At 33.5% G+C, this 23,127-nt stretch overlaps 1 protein-coding gene across 1 annotated transcript; it reads right to left on the bottom strand.

The window, feature by feature from the left end:
• Positions 1-455: 455 nt before the first annotated feature.
• MS3_00003074 (uncharacterized protein) lies at positions 456-16,979 on the bottom strand. The gene is made up of 5 exons (XM_035731950.2): positions 16,707-16,979; positions 16,590-16,671; positions 16,316-16,551; positions 6,360-7,472; positions 456-3,234 (listed from the first exon to the last, which is right to left on the bottom strand). Exons 3-5 carry the CDS (start codon positions 16,412-16,414, stop codon positions 1,627-1,629), a joined length of 2,820 nt encoding a protein of 939 aa, XP_035589516.2. The 5' UTR covers positions 16,415-16,551; positions 16,590-16,671; positions 16,707-16,979; the 3' UTR covers positions 456-1,626.
• Between the last annotated feature and the right edge of the window lie 6,148 nt (positions 16,980-23,127).

The following is a 23,127-nucleotide window of genomic DNA, read 5'->3' as shown; positions in this document are numbered from 1 at the left end:
TAATGGCTAATAAATAATAAGATTACAGAGCCAATGTTTCCTGATGTTTTATCAGTCGGAACATTTCTAATGCCATAAAATATCTGGCAGAAACCTTAAAGAACGTCAGCAACTTTTTATCAAATATTAGAATCAAATTACTGATTTCGGTATTCGGCAATCCTAGCATTGATTGTTTCCCAATAGTACTTAAAGAGAGTGAATCTTCTGTTCAAAATTTTTTCGCAAGTTTGTTAGTCACTAGAGAGAAATATTCACTGAGTACATTAATTAGAATTGATGTGCATACAGATTTTTATAAACTCACACTAAATAAGTCCGCAAGCTGTGATATTAGAAAGGAATACAGGGATAATCACCAAATATTGTAACCGTAGTCTGGACAGATATTAGTCGGAATAATTAGATGAAATGTACGTAACACCATAACACAGTAGAATTTGATTTCGAAATATGAAACAATTAATATTTATTATTAATATACTAATTATGCATAAACAAAGCATATATATAACACTCGTATAATAAAAACATTAATTAGAGATAAACTGAAATCAAAATGATATGTGTTGCAATTTTTATAAGGCAAAAATATGTAGTAAAAAAGGAATGATAAACGGAAGATATGTTTATGTATGGGTAGTATAGTTTCTTTTGTTTTATGATAGCTTTCAGTCTCTAATGAAGTGCTTCTTAGGTCTCACAGAAAAACAGTAAATCATTTATCACTGATAAAGCTAATATTTTTTTATTATTTTGCTGATTTCGTATTCATTCACATTTAATATCTCTGTTTAACTAAGATGTTTATATGATATGAAGAGTGGAAGTCAGAACAAAGCTCATATTTGAGGTATGAAAAGTCATGAAAATTCATGTAATGGACAATTTCAACACATTACAGAATATATATCATATATTTTGATATGTTTAAAAACTATCAGTATTTTATAAGCAATCACTGAAATCTTTACTAGTTTATTGTAAAATGTAAATAGCAAAAAGTCCCATTCACTTAACACGTTGATGAAACATAACAGTGGTACATGTATCAGATATTTTTCTTGTAGAGGTATACTGACTGTAAACGAATTTGACATTTTTGTGAATGGTAAGGTTTTACAAGAGGAAGACAATAAATTCCTAACTATATTAAACAAAAATCAACTGCCATAATAATAAATAAAAAACAAAACAAATTATAAGCAATAAAGTTACACGGACATATATACTATAGATGAATAAAAAAAGTTACATTTGTAGGCTAAAATTATAACAACATAGTTTTAACAGAAGCACCGTTCCCTATGAGAGTTTAAATCCATAGAAGTTTATCATACAATAGTTTTAATGATATTTTTCACATCCAGGTTAAAAATTAACGTTGTTCATTAAGTAAGCAGTAACAATAAATATACTAAATTGGAATAGAGTAAAAAGCATTCGAAAAAACTGAATTTATAAGAACTAGTTGAGTAATATGAATATACAAGAGAACAGTCAACTGTTGAAAGAACAGTACATATACTTACATAATTTTTTTATGTAACTTTTCCAAGTTATTTGTTTACATTTTATGGAAGAATGTGACAAACTCAGTCTTTTCTTCAATATTTAATCTCCCATTCATTCATTACACATTCTATCTACATTTTCGGTAAAATTTTCTTCAAACATATGAACGGATGATTCAGATAAAAACATCGTTAAACCTTTGGACGCACTAAATGTTTGCGTGTTGTTTAACCAATACGAATCATTTGTAATAAATTCTTGCATTGTATCATTTTCAGCTGCCAAATTTTCAGGCCATTGAGGTTGTTTCTGCTGATGGGCTTTATTGCATAGCAGACTGTCAGGTATATTACTGCGATTATCAGTAGTATTGCTAATCAGAGAATTATTCCATTCTTGTGATGGCAAATCAGAGGGATCAAGAAAATTGTCATTATTAAAGCTAGCTGTTAAATTAAAGTCAATATCCAATGGAATATGTTCATTATTTTCAACTAATTCATTTAATGAATCGAAATCTAGATCAACGGAGTCCAAACCAAGGTCTTCTAAGATGGAATTATTACTGTTGTTATTATCATCAGTTGAAGAGCGATTACTTGATGGATCAGTCGTTTGTTTAGAAATATTTATAAATAGATCCTGTTCATTTTTTTCTGCCTTAAATAAAAAGGAGGATGTGGTCAGGGAACATGAAGGTGGTAAAGTTGATGAAGTTGGTGATGATAAAGATATAGGTGACGAACGTAGTGTTGAATTTGAATGAATGCCTGATTCAAAACTTTCATTGCTAAATAAATTGAAAGACTCATCATTATGTTTATTGTCACTAAATAAACAGTCCAGATCACTATGATTGTCATCTGACAAGAATACTGACGCCCAAATAGGCAACTTTGATTTATCAGTCGTTGATGGTGTATTCATTATATTATTATCAGTTGTTTTAGATAAGAAGTAGGTTTTCTCAATAGAATCATTCATAACAAATTCCGATTCTACTGTTGACTGTGATGTTCTTAGACCATCACTATTATTATTATTATTATTATCATTATCATCATCACTATTATTATTATTATGTGGTGAACACTGATTTTCATAGGTATTATATGATGAAGAATGAAAGTTATCTGTTGAGCTACAATACAAATTAATATTATTCGAATGACAACGAAAGACTGGAACAGAAGAATTCGATAAAGATTCAGATAAAATGACAGTTTCTTCGTTATTGGTGGTAATGAAGTTAGAATTGTATTGGCACTGCGAATCGTTTACTGGTTGACAATATGTATTGTAATTGGGTAAACAATAATCCTTGTATAAATCACAAGACGATAAAGTATTACTCTTAACTAGTTCTGTCTTTCTCAACTCTGTATTTATGTAATCAGATGTCGTGTCTGCTAGACGGTTTTCAACTTTGTTTAGCGGTGGCCAATTATTATGGGAAGTTATGCTGTCATTTATGCAATTAATATCATCATTATCACTGTCTATAAAATTTAATAATGGACTTAGTCCATTTTTTTGTAAGTGATCACTACGATCCCATTGTGCCACTTTATCCTTATCATATTTTCTTTCCTTTCGTCTATTAGTAGTTTCTAATGTATTCCTATCGTTCCACTCATTTTCTTGTTTGCTATTTTCCAAGTCATTCATTGTGATTGGATGTGGACGAGGGAGTGACCAACGGGAATACCTTTGCCGTGGCTAACGAACAAAATTGATGTCAAAAAGAGGAGTTTTGTATCAACGAAAACCTGACACGTTTACATAAACAAACAAATATTTAAGAAATCATGAAACAAATATCAATGAAAAATATGTTTTAACAGTATATGATATTAACTATTACTTCATAATTTAGTTGCTTTTATATAAAAATCCTGTTTATAGGGGTTTACATCTTCCGTTTATTGCTGCTAAAGGTTGTAATTGGTCATTCTATGTTGGCATGTGTTCATATTGAGTGTATTATCTCAGTACCACCATTTAATCATGTTTTTTGGTTACCTGAAAATGTAAACTCTTACATATGAATTTCATACTTATTGTACAAGCTAGTATCTACGGGAGCTCAGGAACTGACTGGATGATACGTCGGCGTTTGAAGCAAAAGGTTGTGGTTTCGAATCCCACTGTGAATATCAACACTAAGATCCAGGTGCACTCAGTTGAAGAGTCCCACATGGGACGAAACACATATCCTGGACTCTGCTACCAGGCACTAGTGACATTTGTTAAGGGAATTACGTAGTCTCTGTTGTCGAGTTAACGAAATCAACAACACTATTTGAAGAAAAGTCTTATATCTCTAGTCGCTTGCAGTTATCTTCACCAATAGCAGTATACTTGAATGAGATATTATTTTTTGCCAAAGTATACTCAAAATCAAAAACTAGGTGATTTAACTATTTTGACAACATGGATTTTCCCGTTTTTAAATTTAAGGTAGTTCTAGATTTACAAAAATACTCAAGTATGACTATTGGTGCGGCTTACAGCAACTGTCGTCATCAAGTTTCCAAATATAGATTGAGAAATAAAAAAGTAGAATAATGGTAACACTCACGACAATTTTATGGTTTATAAACTGCCGACCAATATAAGATTGCTTTCGGGAATAAGCAAAAAGGAGAATGCAGATAAATTACAATAAAAAGGTAACTATTTTCATCCCATATGGAGAATAACGTCTCAGCCCCTATGCTTTATATATCAGTCAATATGCTCGAGATATAATCTCACTTTACGTTTCGTCTTATTTGGTACCCGTCAGCTGGATGTACCTGCATCTCAGAGTTGATGTTCAATCTGGAACTCGAACCCAGTACCGTTCACTTCAAACGCCATCGCGTTGTCCACTTAGCTACTGAGCCCTGATAGCCACGTGTGAATTAAGGCAATATCAGGGCAATACTCACAGGATGCACATATGCCAATAAGAGACTGACCAATTACAGTCCTAAACATCAATGGGTAGATTCAAGTAAACAATGACAAGTGAATTTAGAATCTCACCTTGTTAATCATACGTCCTACTTTTAAATAAGGAATCAAAGTATAACAAACTTATGAACAGCTTATGATGTACATATGAATTCCATGATTATATGTTAAGCTTTCGAATCAAGTGGTTACTAGGGATTTGGCTTCACAACACTAACTTGTTTAGCTTCTAACTCAAAAATTTAGCGCTTTGAAAACTTTATGAAGTGATGAAATAAGTAACACTATCTTCTAGTTCTAGAAAGTGAACTCACTATCAGGTTGTTCTAAAAATATCTACTTAACTCTTGGGTTGAATTACATTGTCAGTTTCGGACCTTTTTTATTGAAAAGTGACCGTTTCTCGAGATTATGTCTAAACACGCACTAGTGCTTTTGGTTATAATGAATCTTTCAGAACAGCAGATTTCGACAGAAATAACCTAGGTTTATTTTTATATTCACTGACAAGAATCAGCATTTGATAATAGTGTTAATGTTTTAATAAAAATGTGACTTTTTTGGGTTACGTGACTACATTAGTAAAGTGCTTGGTTAAAGTCTTTCAGATTTCTGCGTAATCTAGAATGAGATCACTGTCTACGCAGTTATCAATTCTAAATTCTTTGGTCATACTGCTTACTTCATATAGTCAATATCTGTCTGTTTACTATGTATGGCCTACCATACAAGCAATTCATTTATAAAGGAATAAATTGCGGACGAGTCGTATGAATAAAATGGACTTTATTCGGAATCAGATACAAAAACCGGAAAAATGTATGATATTTTACTATGGTTTTATTTTAGCCAGAATATTTTTCTTTTAAACAGGAAGAAATAACCGCCATAAGTTTACAACTTAATGGGAATAAATCAAATTATAAAAGATTCTCGAATAATAAATATATATATCCTCGAATAACCTTGAAATTGTCATATATTTGGTAGGAGTAACCAATTAGTTTTTCACAGCATACATCTATGATTGACTCTGTGATACAAACATTTAGGTAGATGGGCTCGATATTCTCCCCTCTGTTTATTCAGAAGGGAACAAAAATTACGAAAGGTTAGGTTGGGTGACTTTTTTATGCGTTCTTTTATTCATATAACCTTAAAAGTTTAGTGTGTCTGTTCAACTAACTAACACTACTGAGGTAAGAAATGAATTGGTTAATGTTTTTTTTCGAACTGTGTCATGGCTAGGTACGAATTATCGGTTAACTTTAGTAAATGCTCGAAATTCAATTGGTTAGTGAATTCTAACAAGAAAGACTAAAAAAACCACGCTTCATGAAACTGCTTAATTTTTTTATTTGAATTTCTATCATGCAAGGGGACATAATCCATCAACTAACAAATTTAATAAACTGTAATAAAAGAATAAGAAGTTCGTTGGGGAATAATTGCTAATATGCATAATGGTAATATCTGTCGTTGAATAAGAGCTTCGAAAGGTGTTAGATGTGCAGTGAAACTGATTTTTAACGAATATTTCATAATGTATTCTAGACAGTAAAACAAAACACTAAAATAATTAAGGAATAACACCGAAAACAGTCGGCCTAAACTAAGGGATGTTAGCTGGCTGTGAAGCATTATATCCTGTAGAGCAATATAGAGATTATAAGGATTTGTGTAATCATTTATGTAGTTATTTTCTTCAATGAGTCATAAAGAAACATCGAATAAATTGTTATTATATAATAATTGAAACTGACAAGAGTAAATTAATTTCTTATTACCACTGTCTTTTAGTATAACTAAGGAAAATTTGAATAAAACTTGAAGTTTCCATGTGTACAGTAAGACGTGGAATTTTTACATATACAGCAAGTACTTACCGGTAGCACTCGAGTAGGGAGTGCTTTCATTTCGTTTGATCCACACTGTTTGATAGTTTGTCTCGATTTTGATCTTTTAAAGCGTTCAGTAATAGAACTACGATTGTTGATTCGAGACTTATCCAGGCTAGCTTTGGATCGTGGTTTACAAGATGAATGATAATCTGACTGCTGATCCAACAAGTCAATATTATTATTGCGTAGTAGGGACTGACGTTTATAACTAAATGGATTCAGATTAGAATTATTATTCACTCGGGTTTTTCTGGCACATTCTGAGTGAAGATTTGGCGTGGTATGATTTGGATCATATACATTTAATTTGGGATGTATATTGAGTGATTTATTTATTGTATTTGTTGTTGAATGGGGATTTTCAGCCAAAGACTGAGAAATCTCATTGTCAGAAAAACCATCATCTGACTCAAATATAGCATTTTGTGCAATACTTTCTTGTAAGTGATTTTTAAACAGAGGACTTTTACGTCGATGACATGGTATTGCTTGTGTTAAATATGACTGTGATATATTAGCAGATAAAGAAAGAGGTGGTAAAGTTGATGAGTTGTTCAATTCAGAATGTATACTACGGTTCATAAAAAATGTATGAACTCCGTTTGGATATGTTGTATGTCCTGGTGTTATTGGAATCCTAGCAGACTGTAAATTCGCAGGTGAGCCAACAGAAGCGAATGACAATGGAGATGATGACAAGGAAGAGTTAGAAGATGGTGACAAAGCTGCAATTTGATGAGTTTTAGCTGGGTCATTTGAAGATTCAGAAATACAAATGTTTGCATTGAATGGTGAATTTGTAGTAGCATGATTGCCAATCGAAACAGACGGTGGAGATAGCATTAAATTTCTTGGCAATAGTGCTTGCTGACACTGATTTTGCTGTTGCATTTTACGTTGTTGTAGTAACATGGACCTTGGGATTGGAGGTGGAGGTCCTGGAGGAGGTGCAACCCGTCGACATTTGGCTAAATTAGCTTCAAGCCAATCAATATGTCTTGGATTCACTCTCCAAAAACCACCCTTCCCTCTTTCACCCTTATCACGAGGAACCTTCTCAAAACATTTGTTGAGTGAAAGGTTGTGACGCACAGAGTTCTTTGAAAGTTAAAATAAATATATGCGGTGTTTTTAATTAATATTCGTATCAAATTATAGCCATTAAATTCAATGGAAACGTATTCACTTTTATTTCATAAATATATTCTGAACTCTGACATTATTTTGATAGATGTTGTTAATCTTTTCCGTACTCTTTGCTGTAGCAATAACTACTGGACTAGTAAAGATTTCCTGTTACATTCACCTCATAATTTTTTATTTTTATTTTATCAGCAATCAAAACTATTTGGATGAAAACATTCTGACTAGTTTTCTGTATTGCTGGGAGACGTTATTCATTCATTCAAACTAGTTAGGTATGGAGTTTTATGAGATAGAGAACATATTACATATAGTCAGTCAGTCAGTAACAACGTAGAACTTCGTACGTGCGTACATCAGTTGCCATACCACATTAGCACACAGATGCAATTGTCTATTCAAATCCCGTAGTGGTAGAGGTAGTAAGAGTATAAGCAGTAATCGGAATGATTAGGGTTTGAAGATGCTCCAAGAATATTACTCACCGACCACAAAAGTTTGACTCATTAAATGGATAAAGGGAATTTTGTTACAAAGACAAAAGGACTGAAGACTGATAACAGTATAGGTAAGTCCCTACAAACTAGTGTACAAAACGCATTAGAACTAAATGTCTTAAATGCTTGGTACATGTTAATGTTGATATCCTTATAAATTTTCATTAAACATCGTCAAAGTGGCCGATACCATAAACTTTTCTGGTATCGCTTCAATTCTGAATAAAACAGGTAAACACACAGCCTTCTTTAATAATGAAAGTTCACAACAATGAATGAATTGAGTGTATATTATATTACGCACTAGATGCTCAGAAATTTAAGTAACGTTTAAAATCATCATCTGATCTACCTGATCTGGAAGTCTAAAGTGTTGTTTGTTTGAAATCATATCCAATAAGTAATTATGTACCAGTGCCACCAGATCACTGTTTCTTATATTAAAATAAGTAAGAAGGAAATAGTTTTGTGCCACACCCTACTTCAAAAACTAACGAGTTGAAGCCCATCGATCTCATTCTTACAATTCATTAATTAGTTTAAGTTAAAAGGGGATATTCTCTTACCAACTGATTACATCGAAATTATAGTCTTCTAACTTGTTAACCCGCATTATAGTCAGTGTCATAAAAGTATTTCAACCTGAAAAATGTTATAATTATCATCAAACTTATTAAGAGCAGAATGTAACCCATAGTCGGTTTATTAAATGTATGTGTGCAATATAATCCAAATAAATCTTGAAAGCCCTTATCACAGTTAGAATGTAAACTTCATTTTAAAATTATTTTGATGAAGCAAAAAATCTGTACCAAAAATAGGTGCGAAAACCAGAATCCTAACAGATCGATAAATACTGTCAAGTAATTAACTACTTCGAGAAAAATGCGGGTTTTTATACGAGATACCATATTTATGTAAAACAATAATGTTAATAATTGTTCAGTATTTATTTTATTTCGTCCGACAGATATGTAATCAACACTTTATTGATAGACTGTATACTGCTTTAGAATAAATAGACGGACCAGATTTTGTCTGGATTAGTCAAACTTATCGATTTTTGATTATTTGTAATTGTCTCTCTGTATTTTTCACTGACGATGAAATTTCATCACTCCCTTGAATTCTAGAGAATTAGTTATTTCTTTCTTGGAAATATGTCACCAAGTGATGAAGGATTATGCGTCGTAGATCAATAAAAAAGTCTTAATCTTAAACCTTTTGGGTTTTTTTGGAGTTCCAACTGAACGCCAATTCAGTGTAAGGTTCCGTTATGCATAGAAATATTAAGATGGCTACATTTATTGAGATAACAAAATTATATAAAAAGGGCATGGAGGGCTTTCATTTTTTTGGGCGAATCAATTTGCTTAAAATCTTGCCAACTACTCATAATTTGAAGTGAAATGTTAGGTTATTTTATGAGTGACAGTACGGCATGCACTGCCATATAATAACCACTGTTATTTACTTATTTTAAATCTTAGTAAATAATATTAGCCTACCAAATTTTACACTAATCCCTAAATGTTGTTCGAAAGTCTCAAGTACATATATTCTGTCATGTAGTTCCGGTTTTTCTTGAATATCAAACGTAACCATTGTAAGCAACCTCTTGATTTACTAATATTTCTCAGTTATATGATAAAACTATAACATTGTAAACACTAAATGTTTTATCACAAATTATCTATTTGTGTAGTGTTGCAATCCGTAAAATCAGAAGTTTTAAAAATAAGCTCAAGGTGATAGTTATTATGGTCATTTGTTTCAATTATTAGTTGCTACCTGTCTGGAAAATATTTTAAGTTTGAAAACAACCGAAATTTGCTGTTACAACAAAACATTTCACGCATAGCTAATTGCCATCACTTCTAAAACTCTTCAAAGTATGTGTAATTAATGCATAACCTTTTGAAAATTACAGGGTAACCAATGTATCCACACGAAATTTCATTTTAAACCAAGAGAAACAGTGTAAGAGATAATAACACAGAGAATTCGTAATTGAAATTAATTCCTAAATAATTTAACTGAATATAAAAAATAACAATAATACACCAAAAAATAGAGATACACAAAGAATTAACACTAGTTGTTGCTCTAGGAACAAATAAATTTGGCTAAATCCAATCTATTAAAGTGACCCAGACAACAGACCAAATGTGATTGTTTAGAATTCAAAAAAAGCTCAGCAGGAATTACATGACAGAGAAGTAGAATTTTTATATGAATAATTTAATTTTCCATATGAGTTGAAGCTTTGAAGTTTTAACTAGATTTCATTATTTTTTAATTCGATAACAGATGCATCAGTTAGACAAAGCTAAGTATTAATTATCTACATTCATTGCAATGGTGAAAATAGTATCGAGCAAAACTGATAACCAAAAGTTACCAGTGAGCTATATTACTAAATGATTTCTACAAAATTATTAAATATTCCACAATGTCAAAATGAAACATCTTTTATGATAAGATTATTACCGGTTTAAATAATAATAGTCTAGATATATGAGGATACTTATGGAATTTTCTTTTTTTTGAAATCCCACATACAGTACGAACATACATAAATGGTGCTGTACAAGAAAGTCTGAAAAGTTTTGACCGAATTTTCAAAATGTAATTGATATAAATAAGGAATAAGTAGGGACTAAATTACACCTGTAGTGATCAAAGAACTCAAGCGGGGGAGACCAGTCTATTTTTCAATGCAAAATTACAGAACATCTTTGTAAAACATGAAAACCTATACACTAAATACATCGTTTGCACATCTTCCATCACTTACAAACTTCATCGTTCCTTCATTACTGTTGTTATTAGAATTACTCTCTATTTACATTTCTGCTCACTTCAATTGAATCTTTTCAATCTTCTACTGGTGTGCATTTCACTTCCGACTGATGCAACGTACTACTTATATCTGTCAACATAAGTAGCAAACGCCACACACCTACATCTAATTCTGGTCTCCATCAGATTGCAAGCTGTGTCCGCTTGAAACTGTCCGGAAGACAAGTATTTGAAAAAAGGACATAATAATACTTGAGAACTAACGTCATACATTCATCTCAAAATCACTAGGTATAAATCATAACACAGATTGTCAAGCAATGATCTTTGCATTTTATGGAAATATCTAATAATTGTGTAAAACCACTTCGACTAAATTCACGGAATCATCAAACAATGTCTAAAATGACCTATTTTATATTCTAACATAATTTTTTGATACTAGCTAACATATAACTATCGGAATACGGTAACTATTATCTTAAGGAGATATCAAATTTACAAGATCAAATATCCATATGTATACATATATGTATGCTTTTTCATTTATTGAGTAAATGCAGTATGAAACTAGATAAATAATAACCCTTACTAAATGAACACTATATCCTTAAACTCAACAAACCTAAAAAGCATAACTTACCATGTAAAATTTGAATTGTGATCGATTTCAGTGTTAAGAAAGTGTGACACTTTTTGAAGGTATGATTTTTTCAGTCATTTTATGTATAAATTATTATAAAATAACTGTAATTTGTATCTGTTAGGAACTAATAAGAACAAAGAAACATAAGTGAAATAGTTCAGTCTACTTTTTATCATAGAACACGTGTGGAACAAGATAGAGTTTGTGACCGTTGATACTGAGATCCAATAGTCAATTATATGTATACAGTCATCAGGCTAAATAATATCATATAAAAGTATGTGGTAATAAAGCTATCTACCTGAACGGTGGAATAATCATAATTTAGTTTCCAATCATAATGAAAGCAGAAAATCTGTCTACAAATTGCTCACAAGCATAGAATAGCCAGTTATAAATTATGACGTTTTCTGGATGCTTTTGGTAATTAAATGAAATAAGATACAAATTTCTTGTTTAGTACCACGAAAACAAAGATACACTTATAAATAAAAAAGATCTGAATTATCAGTATGGAGATTTGTGGAGATTCTAGTATTTTCATAGTTGAATTCACGAGTCGACCACCAGCGAAAACACTACGATCTCCACAAATCCTCAAGCTGATAATATTCATGTGCTCACTAGTGACTAGCTTTGAGATGAATCATCTGGAGTTCTAGTGAGAAGCCGTAACCAGTGGAGTTCAATCCGTGTTGGGTGTAAGACATTTATCCACCTCAGATAACGGATGATGGGTTGCTCAAGACCACGAATCTATTGAAGTTAGACGTTGACGCCGTTAGATACCGGCTTGTTGGTCGGGAAGTTAAGCGTTTGAGCGTGAGACCGAAAGTCCTGGGTTCGAGTCCCACGTTCTGGATCGTGGATGCACACTGCCAAGAAGTCTCGTACTAGAACGAAATGGCTGTTCAGTGCTTCCAGGTTTTCAGTGGTGGTCTAGCTTAGATCGACTCGAAAATTTGACCGAGAAAATCTGGACAGAGTTTGACTAATATGTTGATAATATTTAAATATTTATTAGGAAGCAGGGGCTTTTTAATCCTTGTATAGCCAATTACTCCTTAGCTATGACATTACTATAGATAAAATCTGAAACTTTATGCATTCTCAAGGGTTAAGTTGACCTTTCAACCACCAAGATGTACTCAATTAGCTGGCATTTCAATGCTTTCTAAAATAAAGATTACTTAATAATGATAACAATAATCCACTTGATGAAACGTAGAAAGGTAAGTGAATGGAGTATAAGTTTCCAGATTACAATTCTAGCTCAGTTCGATTTGTTTTCAGAGTATAATATTATTGCGTTAAAACTACTAAATAAGATCTACGAATTTTAAAAAGGAATCATTAAAAATTGTGATAAATAACTGTCTAAATTTTGTGATTGATCGATTCATATATCGATGCACATTTTAGCACGCAAAAATAAATTGTTAGCTGTGAATTTAAATGTTTATATCTTCAGTAACCAATATTTGTTAGAAAAACAACGCAGCCACAAAACCCTGTCGTAATTTGCATGAATTAAGTATTCCACCACTCTTGAGAAGTATATTATTAACAAACATAAAGTAAAAGTTTGAGACAGAAACCTATTAAAATGTGAAACTTTTTAACATAATGGTGTTCTTAAGGGTGGAATTAAACAAGTACCAGAAGGCGATAAATGCTTCAAAATAAAAACACTGTTCTTAAACGACTATAAATTATTGGTCACATTTTCCCACTATTATTTAAACAAACCAACACTCATGAGAACAGTGCTAATCTACTCCAATATTCACTTATCACTACCATCAGTGACAGCATTAGATTTTCTGTTCGTGATCTCCTGATACACGTTAATCAAATTTTACGATTTGAGATCGTGAATGTTAAACATTGATACACATATCAAAGATCTTTAAGGGTTTTTTAAAAAGAAATCGCTCAATTTTTTAGTTAGCTGATAAAATTTGTTATATGTGATGTATAACTTGAAGTATAATGAAGATAAGTTGAAGCTCACCGTTCTTCTGTTAATACTAGCAGAAAATCTATATAAGATATGTAGGAAACTTAGCTTTGAAACCCATATGAATTCCTTGACACTAATATTTAGATGATTAAAATTCTGTCAGATATCATCTAAATAGAAATAAAGTGCAAACTTTAGATTCTCTTTCTGTGCATTCGGTTGATCGTTGAGCTGAACATACCAAAGTAGGATGCAAATTAAAAAGGGCTTAATAGAAAAAAGCACAAGAAATTTCTCATTAATGAACCACAATGATTTGCTTTTTGAAGCCAAGTCCATAGTCTTTGAAAGGTTGATTTATTACCTGAGTTACGTTCAAGATACAACATCAATAGCCCTGAAAATTTGTTCCTTCTAGAGGTCAATAGTCACATTTAAAACGGAAAAAATACTTACAAACGTTTGTTCTGTGTTTTTTTCGAGTCATCTGTAACATTTGGACAATAAAAATGCACCGGTTAATCAGATCAATAAGCGACATCAAAGGGATGGGAGAAGAAATTTAGTCTCATGATACTCAAAAATACAGAAATTGTTGTATAGAAAATTTAGTTGACTAATTACTCCAGTTGCCTTAAAAATAAGAACGAAAAGACTTAAGATTAACAGATTAGGTTCTGGTTTTACTAGTTCTTATGAGATTGCTAACATTATCATTTTAATAACACTAAACCATTCACTTCTAAGTGATATGGTCGTTTATTTTATCTGTCTTGCCCCTTTAACCAAAATATTTGGGCATTGAAGCAAATAGTCCGATCCACATATTACCACAGAAGTACTTTTTACTGTGTATACATTTTAAACCTTTAGTAAGGTAATAGAAAACCTGAAAAGTAGTTTAATGAAAAATCATCATGCCATCGAATATTTTTTATGTCAAGGAAAGTTTGTCGAGGAAAATCTTGAACTGCGAAATACGTTATTGATTAAGAAAGGGCTTATATAAATTTTTGGATGGGTCATTTAGTTAACTTTGGGAGATGTCGAAATCAGAACGTAAGGGTAACAGAAAAATTGACTTATTATGGGATACTCAGTAGCCTTTTACCTTTTGCTTACGAAATACACCTAAACCAACTATCGTTATTTTTTCAGGAACCCTGGAAATGATTTTGACAACTCACGTCCATTTTCGAAAATTAGGTAAACAGATCGTCAATATCAAAAACCTTCAAACATGTGTAAAGTTTTCACCTACCTTTCGTTTCCTAGGGCTTTTTTCCTAAATCATGTTTTTACAACAACCACTTATTATTCCGGAGGATAATTATAATTTTTGATTGTTTACCTAACAAAAAGTAAGTATATGGATGTTTTTTTATAGCTTGTTTGGTATTTTTCATCAAAGTCATTAAAGTATTGTTGTATCGTTTTATACTGGATTTTCACAGCACTTTAAGTTTCTTACCCCTCTCCCTACATTCATTACACTTTGAAATAAGCATGGGTATATATGAACATACGTCATTTTCAGAACTGGGCCAGAAAAAAATTAAGAATAAATTTCGTGTGCTTCACCAAAGCATGAGGTTTATATATTCTGGTAAGAAAGATTTTGAAAACAACGAAGCTCTATAAGTTAGCCAAAATTTAGTCCTAAATCTTTAAATGCAAGTGGATTGTTACAAATTTGAATGTTCAGCAGTTCTAACAAAAAGTACCCATGCATGTCCATTCTGGCCTACCTTTAACGGCTGGAATGATTCAAATAAACGTTTTTCAAAATTTAATACGACTTTCTGTCACGTGAATTGAGTATTCAAACTACATTACTATATACAACGTTGACGTCTTGCCTCTAATTTGGAGTAGAAGCATTAAAATAACAAATTGCAAAGGTAAACGTTCCACAAAGGTGTAAATAGGGATGAACTTTTCGCTGATGTGATTGCTAAAAAGAATTATAGATCAGTTCATGTCTGCGTACTTTCACACATCCCCTTTTCCATGTTGTAAAGAAACGTAAATAAAATGTTACTAAAGCTATTTTCAAAGAACCCTCTACATTCCAGGTGATACTGATATCCTCAACAAGTTTGCTCAGTTTTTGCTGGTTTACCACTAAAAAAATAATAACCAACTCATACATAAGTAAAAATAAATAGTTCGCGTCCAACCTAAGTTAGACTTTCAGTTATTGAAGCCTAAATGTTTAAAATACAACTCAGTAAGATTTAGTTACTGGAGGACAGTGTACTATTAATAGACGCAACACACTATCCATGAGATTATTAAAGCACTTAAAACAGTTATTTTCGATATTTTTGTATAAGCGTTCATTTATCAGTCAAATATACTTTTATACTACCCGTGACACTTTAAATTGGATCCCAATTAGAATACGAAACAAATACAACAAGAGAAATATTCTGTCCAAAAATTATTAGTTTCAAATCTTTTACTGAAGCATCATATCATTCGTATTTAATTCTATTTTTTATAATGAATCAGAAGACAGAACCTCATGAGACAACCTAAGTGAACAGTTGACTGCACATGTAATTTCCTTAACAGTGTAAAATAAAATAATTCCGACTAGTTTTTTAATGTACCATAATCAATGAGGTTCTATAAATTAATCCTACCCAAAAATCTATCAAATCAGAACCTTCATTTTGACTTTATGTATAAAATGACGAACTCGCTAGTTACTGTTGTTCTTAATTGTTTAGTAGAATGAAATTTGTATGAAAACAAATCATGAAGAGTAACCATACTCCACAATAATAATAAATACTCTATATCAAAAAAGCCAAATTGCAGGTACTGGTAATAATTACAGCATTTTGGGTTAGAATATGTATATGCAGTCCGAAATACTCCTTACCTGCCAGCTAGAATCTGTGTGGCGATAATATGCAAAGTTATTCATTATCCAACCATATATATCTGATAATGTGACTTTTGGTTTACCAAGTTCGCGCATTGCCAAGCAAATAAGTGTGGCATAAGAAAAAGGCGGCTTGCCAGTCCATTTCGTCCGATATTCTAGTCGTACTTGAGGATCTAACAAGCTACCTGTGATGGGTTGATTTCCGCTGCAGGAATATCTATTGTAATTATCTGTTAAACATAGAATTTGACTTTCATAAAAAACATACCATAGAGAGATAAACACACGTTAAATTCTTTTCCCTCAAAATGAGCAGTGGCTTCCGGATTCATTGAAACTGGATTAGCATCCTGACAAAGAAACTCAAATGAGAAAAAATTCTTACATATAACCAAGTTAAACTAGTTAAAGAGTCATCTGTTTGGTCAGAATTCGACAGTTTCTGCATCCAGTTTTTTCTCAGTTTTTCGGCTAATAACTTGAGGTTTTTACCATACAAGTCAAATGACTGAGGATGAATGTTTAATGACATGAATAACAATTCGTTGAGAAATGACAGACGTGAGAAAAGTATATCTGAGTCACAAAAAACAGAATCTCCGAAAAGTCTTCGACTAGTTGGAATATAAGTGTGATGACGCGTTCCAGGTCCTTGCTGGCTATAACGTTTATAAAGGTGGCGCGAAAGGTTAGAAAGCCTTCATATAAGGCGCTATTTCGAAGTTGCATCGACTATACTCTTAGTGATTTGAAATATTAAAACAAATGAATGAAATACTTACTCATAAAAATATGTTGCCGGACGAATTCACAAAATAAGTTAAGAAAAATGTCAATCATAGAACTCGTAACTTAAATCGTAGGATAAAGTTATCTTTCACGAATTTGTGTATAGAATGGACAAGTTAATATCACGTAACGGAACGATATTTCGGTATTTCAGTTGGAATTTACTCGAATGTAGAGTTTAGCAGACTATGACAGGAAAACGAGAAATCGGAAAACGTGTGAAATATTACATTCGCGACAGTCTAAATCACTTTTACAGTCTACACCATTCTTCTCAAGAAATGTTCTTTGTAATGTTAGTTCAGCCGGAGTGTACCGACTATTAACGTTTACTTGTCTTTTTAGGCGCTCAGTTTACCGTCTTTTATTGGCCCATTTAGGTTGGATCCTCTCTCGCTGCTTGTCTTTCGAGTTCCGTCGTGTAGATAACTTGGAACAATCAGCAGTTGTTCGCAAGAAACATATAATTATGTTTATTTGTACCGATTTTACTTGTGTTAATTAAATTGACTTCAGTTGTGCTTTTTTTGATTGCGAATTATAGTACATGTTCAGAACTAAAATATATATTGCCTTTTGAACAGTCTGGACGTGAGTTACGATGTTTCGATATTACCAAGATGTTTTCGGCTACACATTAACAACCAGGAGCGTGTCATATTTTTGAGACGAATATATGTTTTTAGTATAGCATTAATTCGGTTGAAGGTCCATTCAGTAAGTTAAGTCTTTTAAGCATAGCTTTAACCACTCTCCTGATTGTTTTTTGGTTGTGTCTACGCTACCTACTCAAAAGAAAAAAGCTCAACATCTACATTTCATATGGAATGAGATTTAAAGTAGCAAAGGAGACATAAACTTGATAGATCAGCGATTTATCGTTGTCTGATCGTTTGAAAATTAAAGAGACAGAAAATGATGGAACCAAATTGTCTGTTTATTGATTTCCTGAAAAGCATGGTGACGAATTTCCTCTAAACATAAAATGAAGCCAGTATAACTGTCTTTGGGTCGATTATACTATTGTCTGAAGGTCGTTTGACGCAGGTGGACATACGCATCTTGATGCACAACATTAATTCTTTCCAAATGCGTGGTTATTTTGGTCCTGAACAATATAATAATAAGGTATTCTAGAATAACAATGTTATGTGAGGCATGCCAATTTACAGGTAAGGAAGCACTAAGCTTCGAAACGTCTGAAGTAGTGAGACTGACAGGACTCACAAATGTGAACAAGGAAGAGCAGCAGTGATCACTTGAAATAAAATCCCCTTGAATACTATTGATAACATATATCATGAAAAGTAAATGTGTGGAATAGTTGGCTGCCCAATCAAATGCATGCGTAAAACCAGGATTTAGCGTCATGACCACTTGATCTCACATTCATCCGTCAAGAGGGTGACGTTGAGAAATTGAATATACTCCAGCGCTGTGCAGGGGTACCCATACCTTATCAGTTCTTGGTTCAAATATTGCAGAATATAACGTTTGGTAAGCGAGTGAAAAAGAAATTATGCACACTGTTTATACTAGAAAGTTACGAGAATCCTTATTAGGAAAGGGTTTAAGGGGTATCCTCAAAATATTTCTAGTGAATCATTAAACTATCTGTACTCTTTTGAATTTACACTAACCAAAATCTCTCCCCTATTTTCCAATGATAGGATTTTTACTCTTCCTCTGAAGGAAAACAATCTAGCCGGTACTTATGTCTCTTGAAACTGACGAGACAAATAATTATTTCGGAAATCCAGACAGAACTGCGATTTAGATGTCATTAAGCTCAGAAGAAAGTGTAGAGTAAAGTATGTTATGATACTCAATGAATCCCTACAAGGTTTATTCTCTAATATCGACCGAGGTGGATGTGACAAACAGGTATTTTATGTAGACGATGCTATACCATAGGAAGTAAGAAAAGTTAGAACCGTGGTGGACTAAAAGGAAAATTACCACAGTGATAGAAAGTGAACGAAGAGGAATTCATATTGCTTTATTATTATATGTTTCTTTCGAACAACTGCTGATTGTTCCAAGTTATCTACACGACGGAACTCGAAAGACAAGCAGCGAGAGAGGATCCAACCTAAATGGGCCAATAAAAGACGGTAAACTGAGCGCCTAAAAAGACAAGTAAACGTTAATAGTCGGTACACTCCGGCTGAACTAACATTACAAAGAACATTTCTTGAGAAGAATGGTGTAGACTGTAAAAGTGATTTAGACTGTCGCGAATGTAATATTTCACACGTTTTCCGATTTCTCGTTTTCCTGTCATAACCAATTCGTGAAAGATAAATTTATCCCACGATTTATGAATCTAATGATTGATTTAGACTTCAAGTGAACTACTTCACCAGGGTTGTTATAAGTATGTTGGTCTTGGTTTTGGACCGTCAGTAACTTCAGAAATGCTTCAGGTGTTGTTTGTATGTCTATGTTCAATTTCTATTAATAGAAAAACTTTGTACCTACCTCTCAACTCACACCTGAAACGGAAAACAGGGAGAAGAATCGCACGGAAATACCAGTTTTTCAACACTTAATGCCAGGCTCATTCGCATTCACAACACATTCTGTACATCACTTCCATGGATCCCAAAGCATTCATAAATATGAAGATGCCTTTCTGAAAGGGAAGGGTGCTAATTACATTCCCTAGTTCTTCCACTAGTTATTAGTGTCAAAGTGCCAACCAAGCAATAGCATAATGTACACACCTGAAATTCAAATGTTGGAAACTCATGCTCTCCAAAACACATATAAGTACAAATGCAAGCACACTATACATACACCCGAAATACGTGGATCTAATTAACTCCTGACTCTCGGATAATATACTTAAGTATATATGCTACGCTCTGTGTTTTCTGCCACAAGATATATTGGACCTCTACCGACCTGTTCTTCCCCCCAGATTTTCTTAGGGAAAGAATGGTATTGTTGCTGCTAACTTCCTATCTGTCCTGCGGTTTGTTCGGTTGTATCTGCGATGTATTCGACAAGTTTCTGCTTAACAGTTCCAATGCTCTTCCCAACTTGTTTTTTACCATAGCATATTCAGCATGTGACTTTGCTTTTTATACTTTTGCCCAGGTTTCTGTTGTCCGTCATCTTGTTTTTACTTTTCGCAATTTCTAAGGGACTTCATAGAGATCCATCCTTTATTCTTGTGCTTCTTTAAGCAAGACGGCTTCGACATTTTGGGTTTTTCGCATCTTTAATTGCCTTCCAGTTTTGCCTTGGAATTTTTTCTTCCTCTCCTAGTAAATCCTGTTGGTATTGAAGTTTGCTTCCAAGAGCTCTATTGAGGTTACTGAGCTTGTTAACACTAGATTATCAAAGTAGGTGATCTCTGTGGATGATTGTGGCATACTGGAGTTGAACGGGAATGATGTAATTTCTAGCTTATTTTGAAGCTGCACCTTTGGGTTAATACCTAAGTTAGATTACCCTTTCGTAATGTTTACGTTCCGAGACCACCTTGAGGACTGCGTAAGACAAACATATTGCTGAAGAAATGTACTAGTAAGACAAAAGAAATATAGTAAAACTACTACTGTATGGACTAGTTCATATCACTCAAGTGATCAACCCTTTTTATTCAAGACGTCCGATAGATTTTCCAATGACCAGTGACCCATAGTTTAACTCAGAAATGAGTAAGTCTGATGAGTAATTCGGCTGACTCAGTGACGTTCTGATGGCCCTACAACACGTGGAAGGAAGGCTGTGCTAAACTTTTGTAGTACTACTTGCCCACCTGACTGTTGTTTCTTTGGCTTCATTTTTATCCTGGACACTAGATAGCGATCTGGAGTTACATCAGTTCCTCGCTTAGCGATTACTTCTCTCATAGACTTTCTAAATATTTCGTCCACTTATGTGTGATTGGGTTGCTATTAGCTTCACTCGTCCCAAGAAGTGATAGGTTGCGTTTTCTTACTCCACCGTCTATCTGAAGGACCATTTTCGTCCGTCATATTTCTCGAATACTTCATGTTCGTGTGTGACTTGTAATATTTATTGTCAGAGGTGATTTCATCCTCATGAGCTTCGAATAATTTTGGCTCTCACTATGTGGTGTGATAACTCTTCTATATGAACTTGAACTTTTAGGGTAGAGTTCAAATGAATACAAGAATTTTTCCTGACTAGAATTTTTCCACTGAGGTAGGAAGAGACATACCTCCAATTGATTCTATAACAGGAATTACTCCAAACTAAACAGACAAAAAAATACTCGTTACTAACGGCTCCGATGTACTCAGATGACTTGACAACGTGGAGTTAATCCACAGCCCAACCGGCCAACATGGGGCGGTGAAGAAGTCAGGTTACGGGTTCTCGCTCATATGCTACATGTTACTTATCGGCAACTGACGGTATTTTTTCCGTCACACACCAATTTTCGTAATATTTGTGCTTGTTACACAGCTTTGATTTCAGTTAATAAATAGTTTGACGCAGTTGTTTCTCACTACCTGGATGAATGTTTGGTCAGCCTAACGTGATTGTTTATAACAATACAGACTGAAGTTAGTGAAATTCATCATTAATCCATTCAAAGATAGACCGTGGTCAGTTTTTCTAGGCAAAAGACCTTCGATATAGGCTCTTCCAATCACTGTGAAGCAGAATTCACCAAGTGTTGGTTTGTTCACCCACTAATTGGGAACATGAGCTGGGCTGACCGTCATGAGACAGGTTAGTTTTACCTTAATAATGAGTACATCAATGAAGTACAGTCTGTCCGTTGCTACGGTAATCCTGTTTAGTATGAGAGGAACCGCAGGTTCAGATAATTGGTATATCTACCTGGTCGAAAGGTCAATAGCGCGAAGCTACCATCTGAGGGATCAAGACCGAACACCTCTAAGTCTGAATGCCGTCCATATTTGCAAAGGTGCACATATCCGGAAAGCTCAGAGAAAATATGAAATGCAGTTAGCACAATCTGCAATCAAGCAGCCTAAGAGACTATTCTCGTACATAAATTAAAGAACAAGGATTAAGGATTGGATTCTCAACCCAATAAAGTAAGAGAGTGAATATGAAATGATAAAGGATATTGGGGTGATGTGAGTCATGACCTTAAGATCATGGCCCACTGCCTGGAGGTTGCAGCTACGGGGTTTGGAATCATATGAGCTATAAGATGAACATTCACCAAGTTAGATACTACAATGTTCACTACAGTATACACAACCTTAATGAGAACTAAGCTTGAAAACTGCGTTCGAGCTACAAGCCCCTGTTTAAAATGTGACTTGGATAACCTGGTAAAAATATAGAGGTCAGCTACCCATGCAATTCCAGAACTCAGATGTTTACCATAATAAGATCTCTTTACCCTGTCCTATCGCAGATTGGGAGGTGATCTGATTTTGATGTGTAGAATACTAAGAAATAACTTTGGATCTAAAATATCTTCCCTTTTTCCTCTCACTAAATCGCGACATCTGAGAGGACACAGCAGGCGAGTAGAAAAACCAAGAACAAACTAAATACCAGTGGCATACAGGCTTTTAACACCGAGTCATCAATTCTTGGAATCTGTTACCCGGAGAAGTAGTGCCGCACCTTCAATTGACTCATTCAATTGAAGACTAGACAATCACAGAAGCATGCTAGAAAAGGAATATTATAGGTCTTAGGCCTTCTGTACTTACTGCATAAATCGAACCCGAAAAATGGGCTCTAAGACCTTCCACATTTGATTCACTTTTCTAATGACGATGGTGATGAAGATGGCATTTGTTTATAGAATGTAAGTTGGAGCAACTCTGCGTTAAACACTTTTGAACATTATATAAGTTGCTTGTATACAACTATAGACAACACAGTCTATTATAAGTACCTGAAGTTTGTGCTGATGATGTCGTTCAGAAGAACGATGAAAGCTCCACGACCATTCAGCTCAGAGAACAAAACTTCATCAAAACCAACACTTTTAACTGAACTGACATATCATAAAACAAAGAAAGCTAAATTAGTGTTTTGGGATTTTA

This window comes from Schistosoma haematobium, chromosome ZW (genome assembly GCF_000699445.3).
Source record: "Schistosoma haematobium chromosome ZW, whole genome shotgun sequence".
Lineage (NCBI taxonomy): Eukaryota > Metazoa > Platyhelminthes > Trematoda > Strigeidida > Schistosomatidae > Schistosoma > Schistosoma haematobium.
This window is presented reverse-complemented; position numbering and strand designations above follow the sequence as displayed.

Bases quoted from the DNA above. Each gene is read 5' to 3' on its own strand.
- MS3_00003074 (XM_035731950.2), bottom strand. From the start codon at position 16,414: ATGCGCGAACTTGGTAAACCAAAAGTCACATTATCAGATATATATGGT. The intron at 7,473-16,315 runs GTAAGGAGTATT...TAACTTTCAAAG, and splicing joins ACACAGATTCTAGCTGGCAG to AACTCTGTGCGTCACAACCT. The intron at 3,235-6,359 runs GTAAGTACTTGC...TTTGTTCGTTAG, and splicing joins TCCCTACTCGAGTGCTACCG to CCACGGCAAAGGTATTCCCG.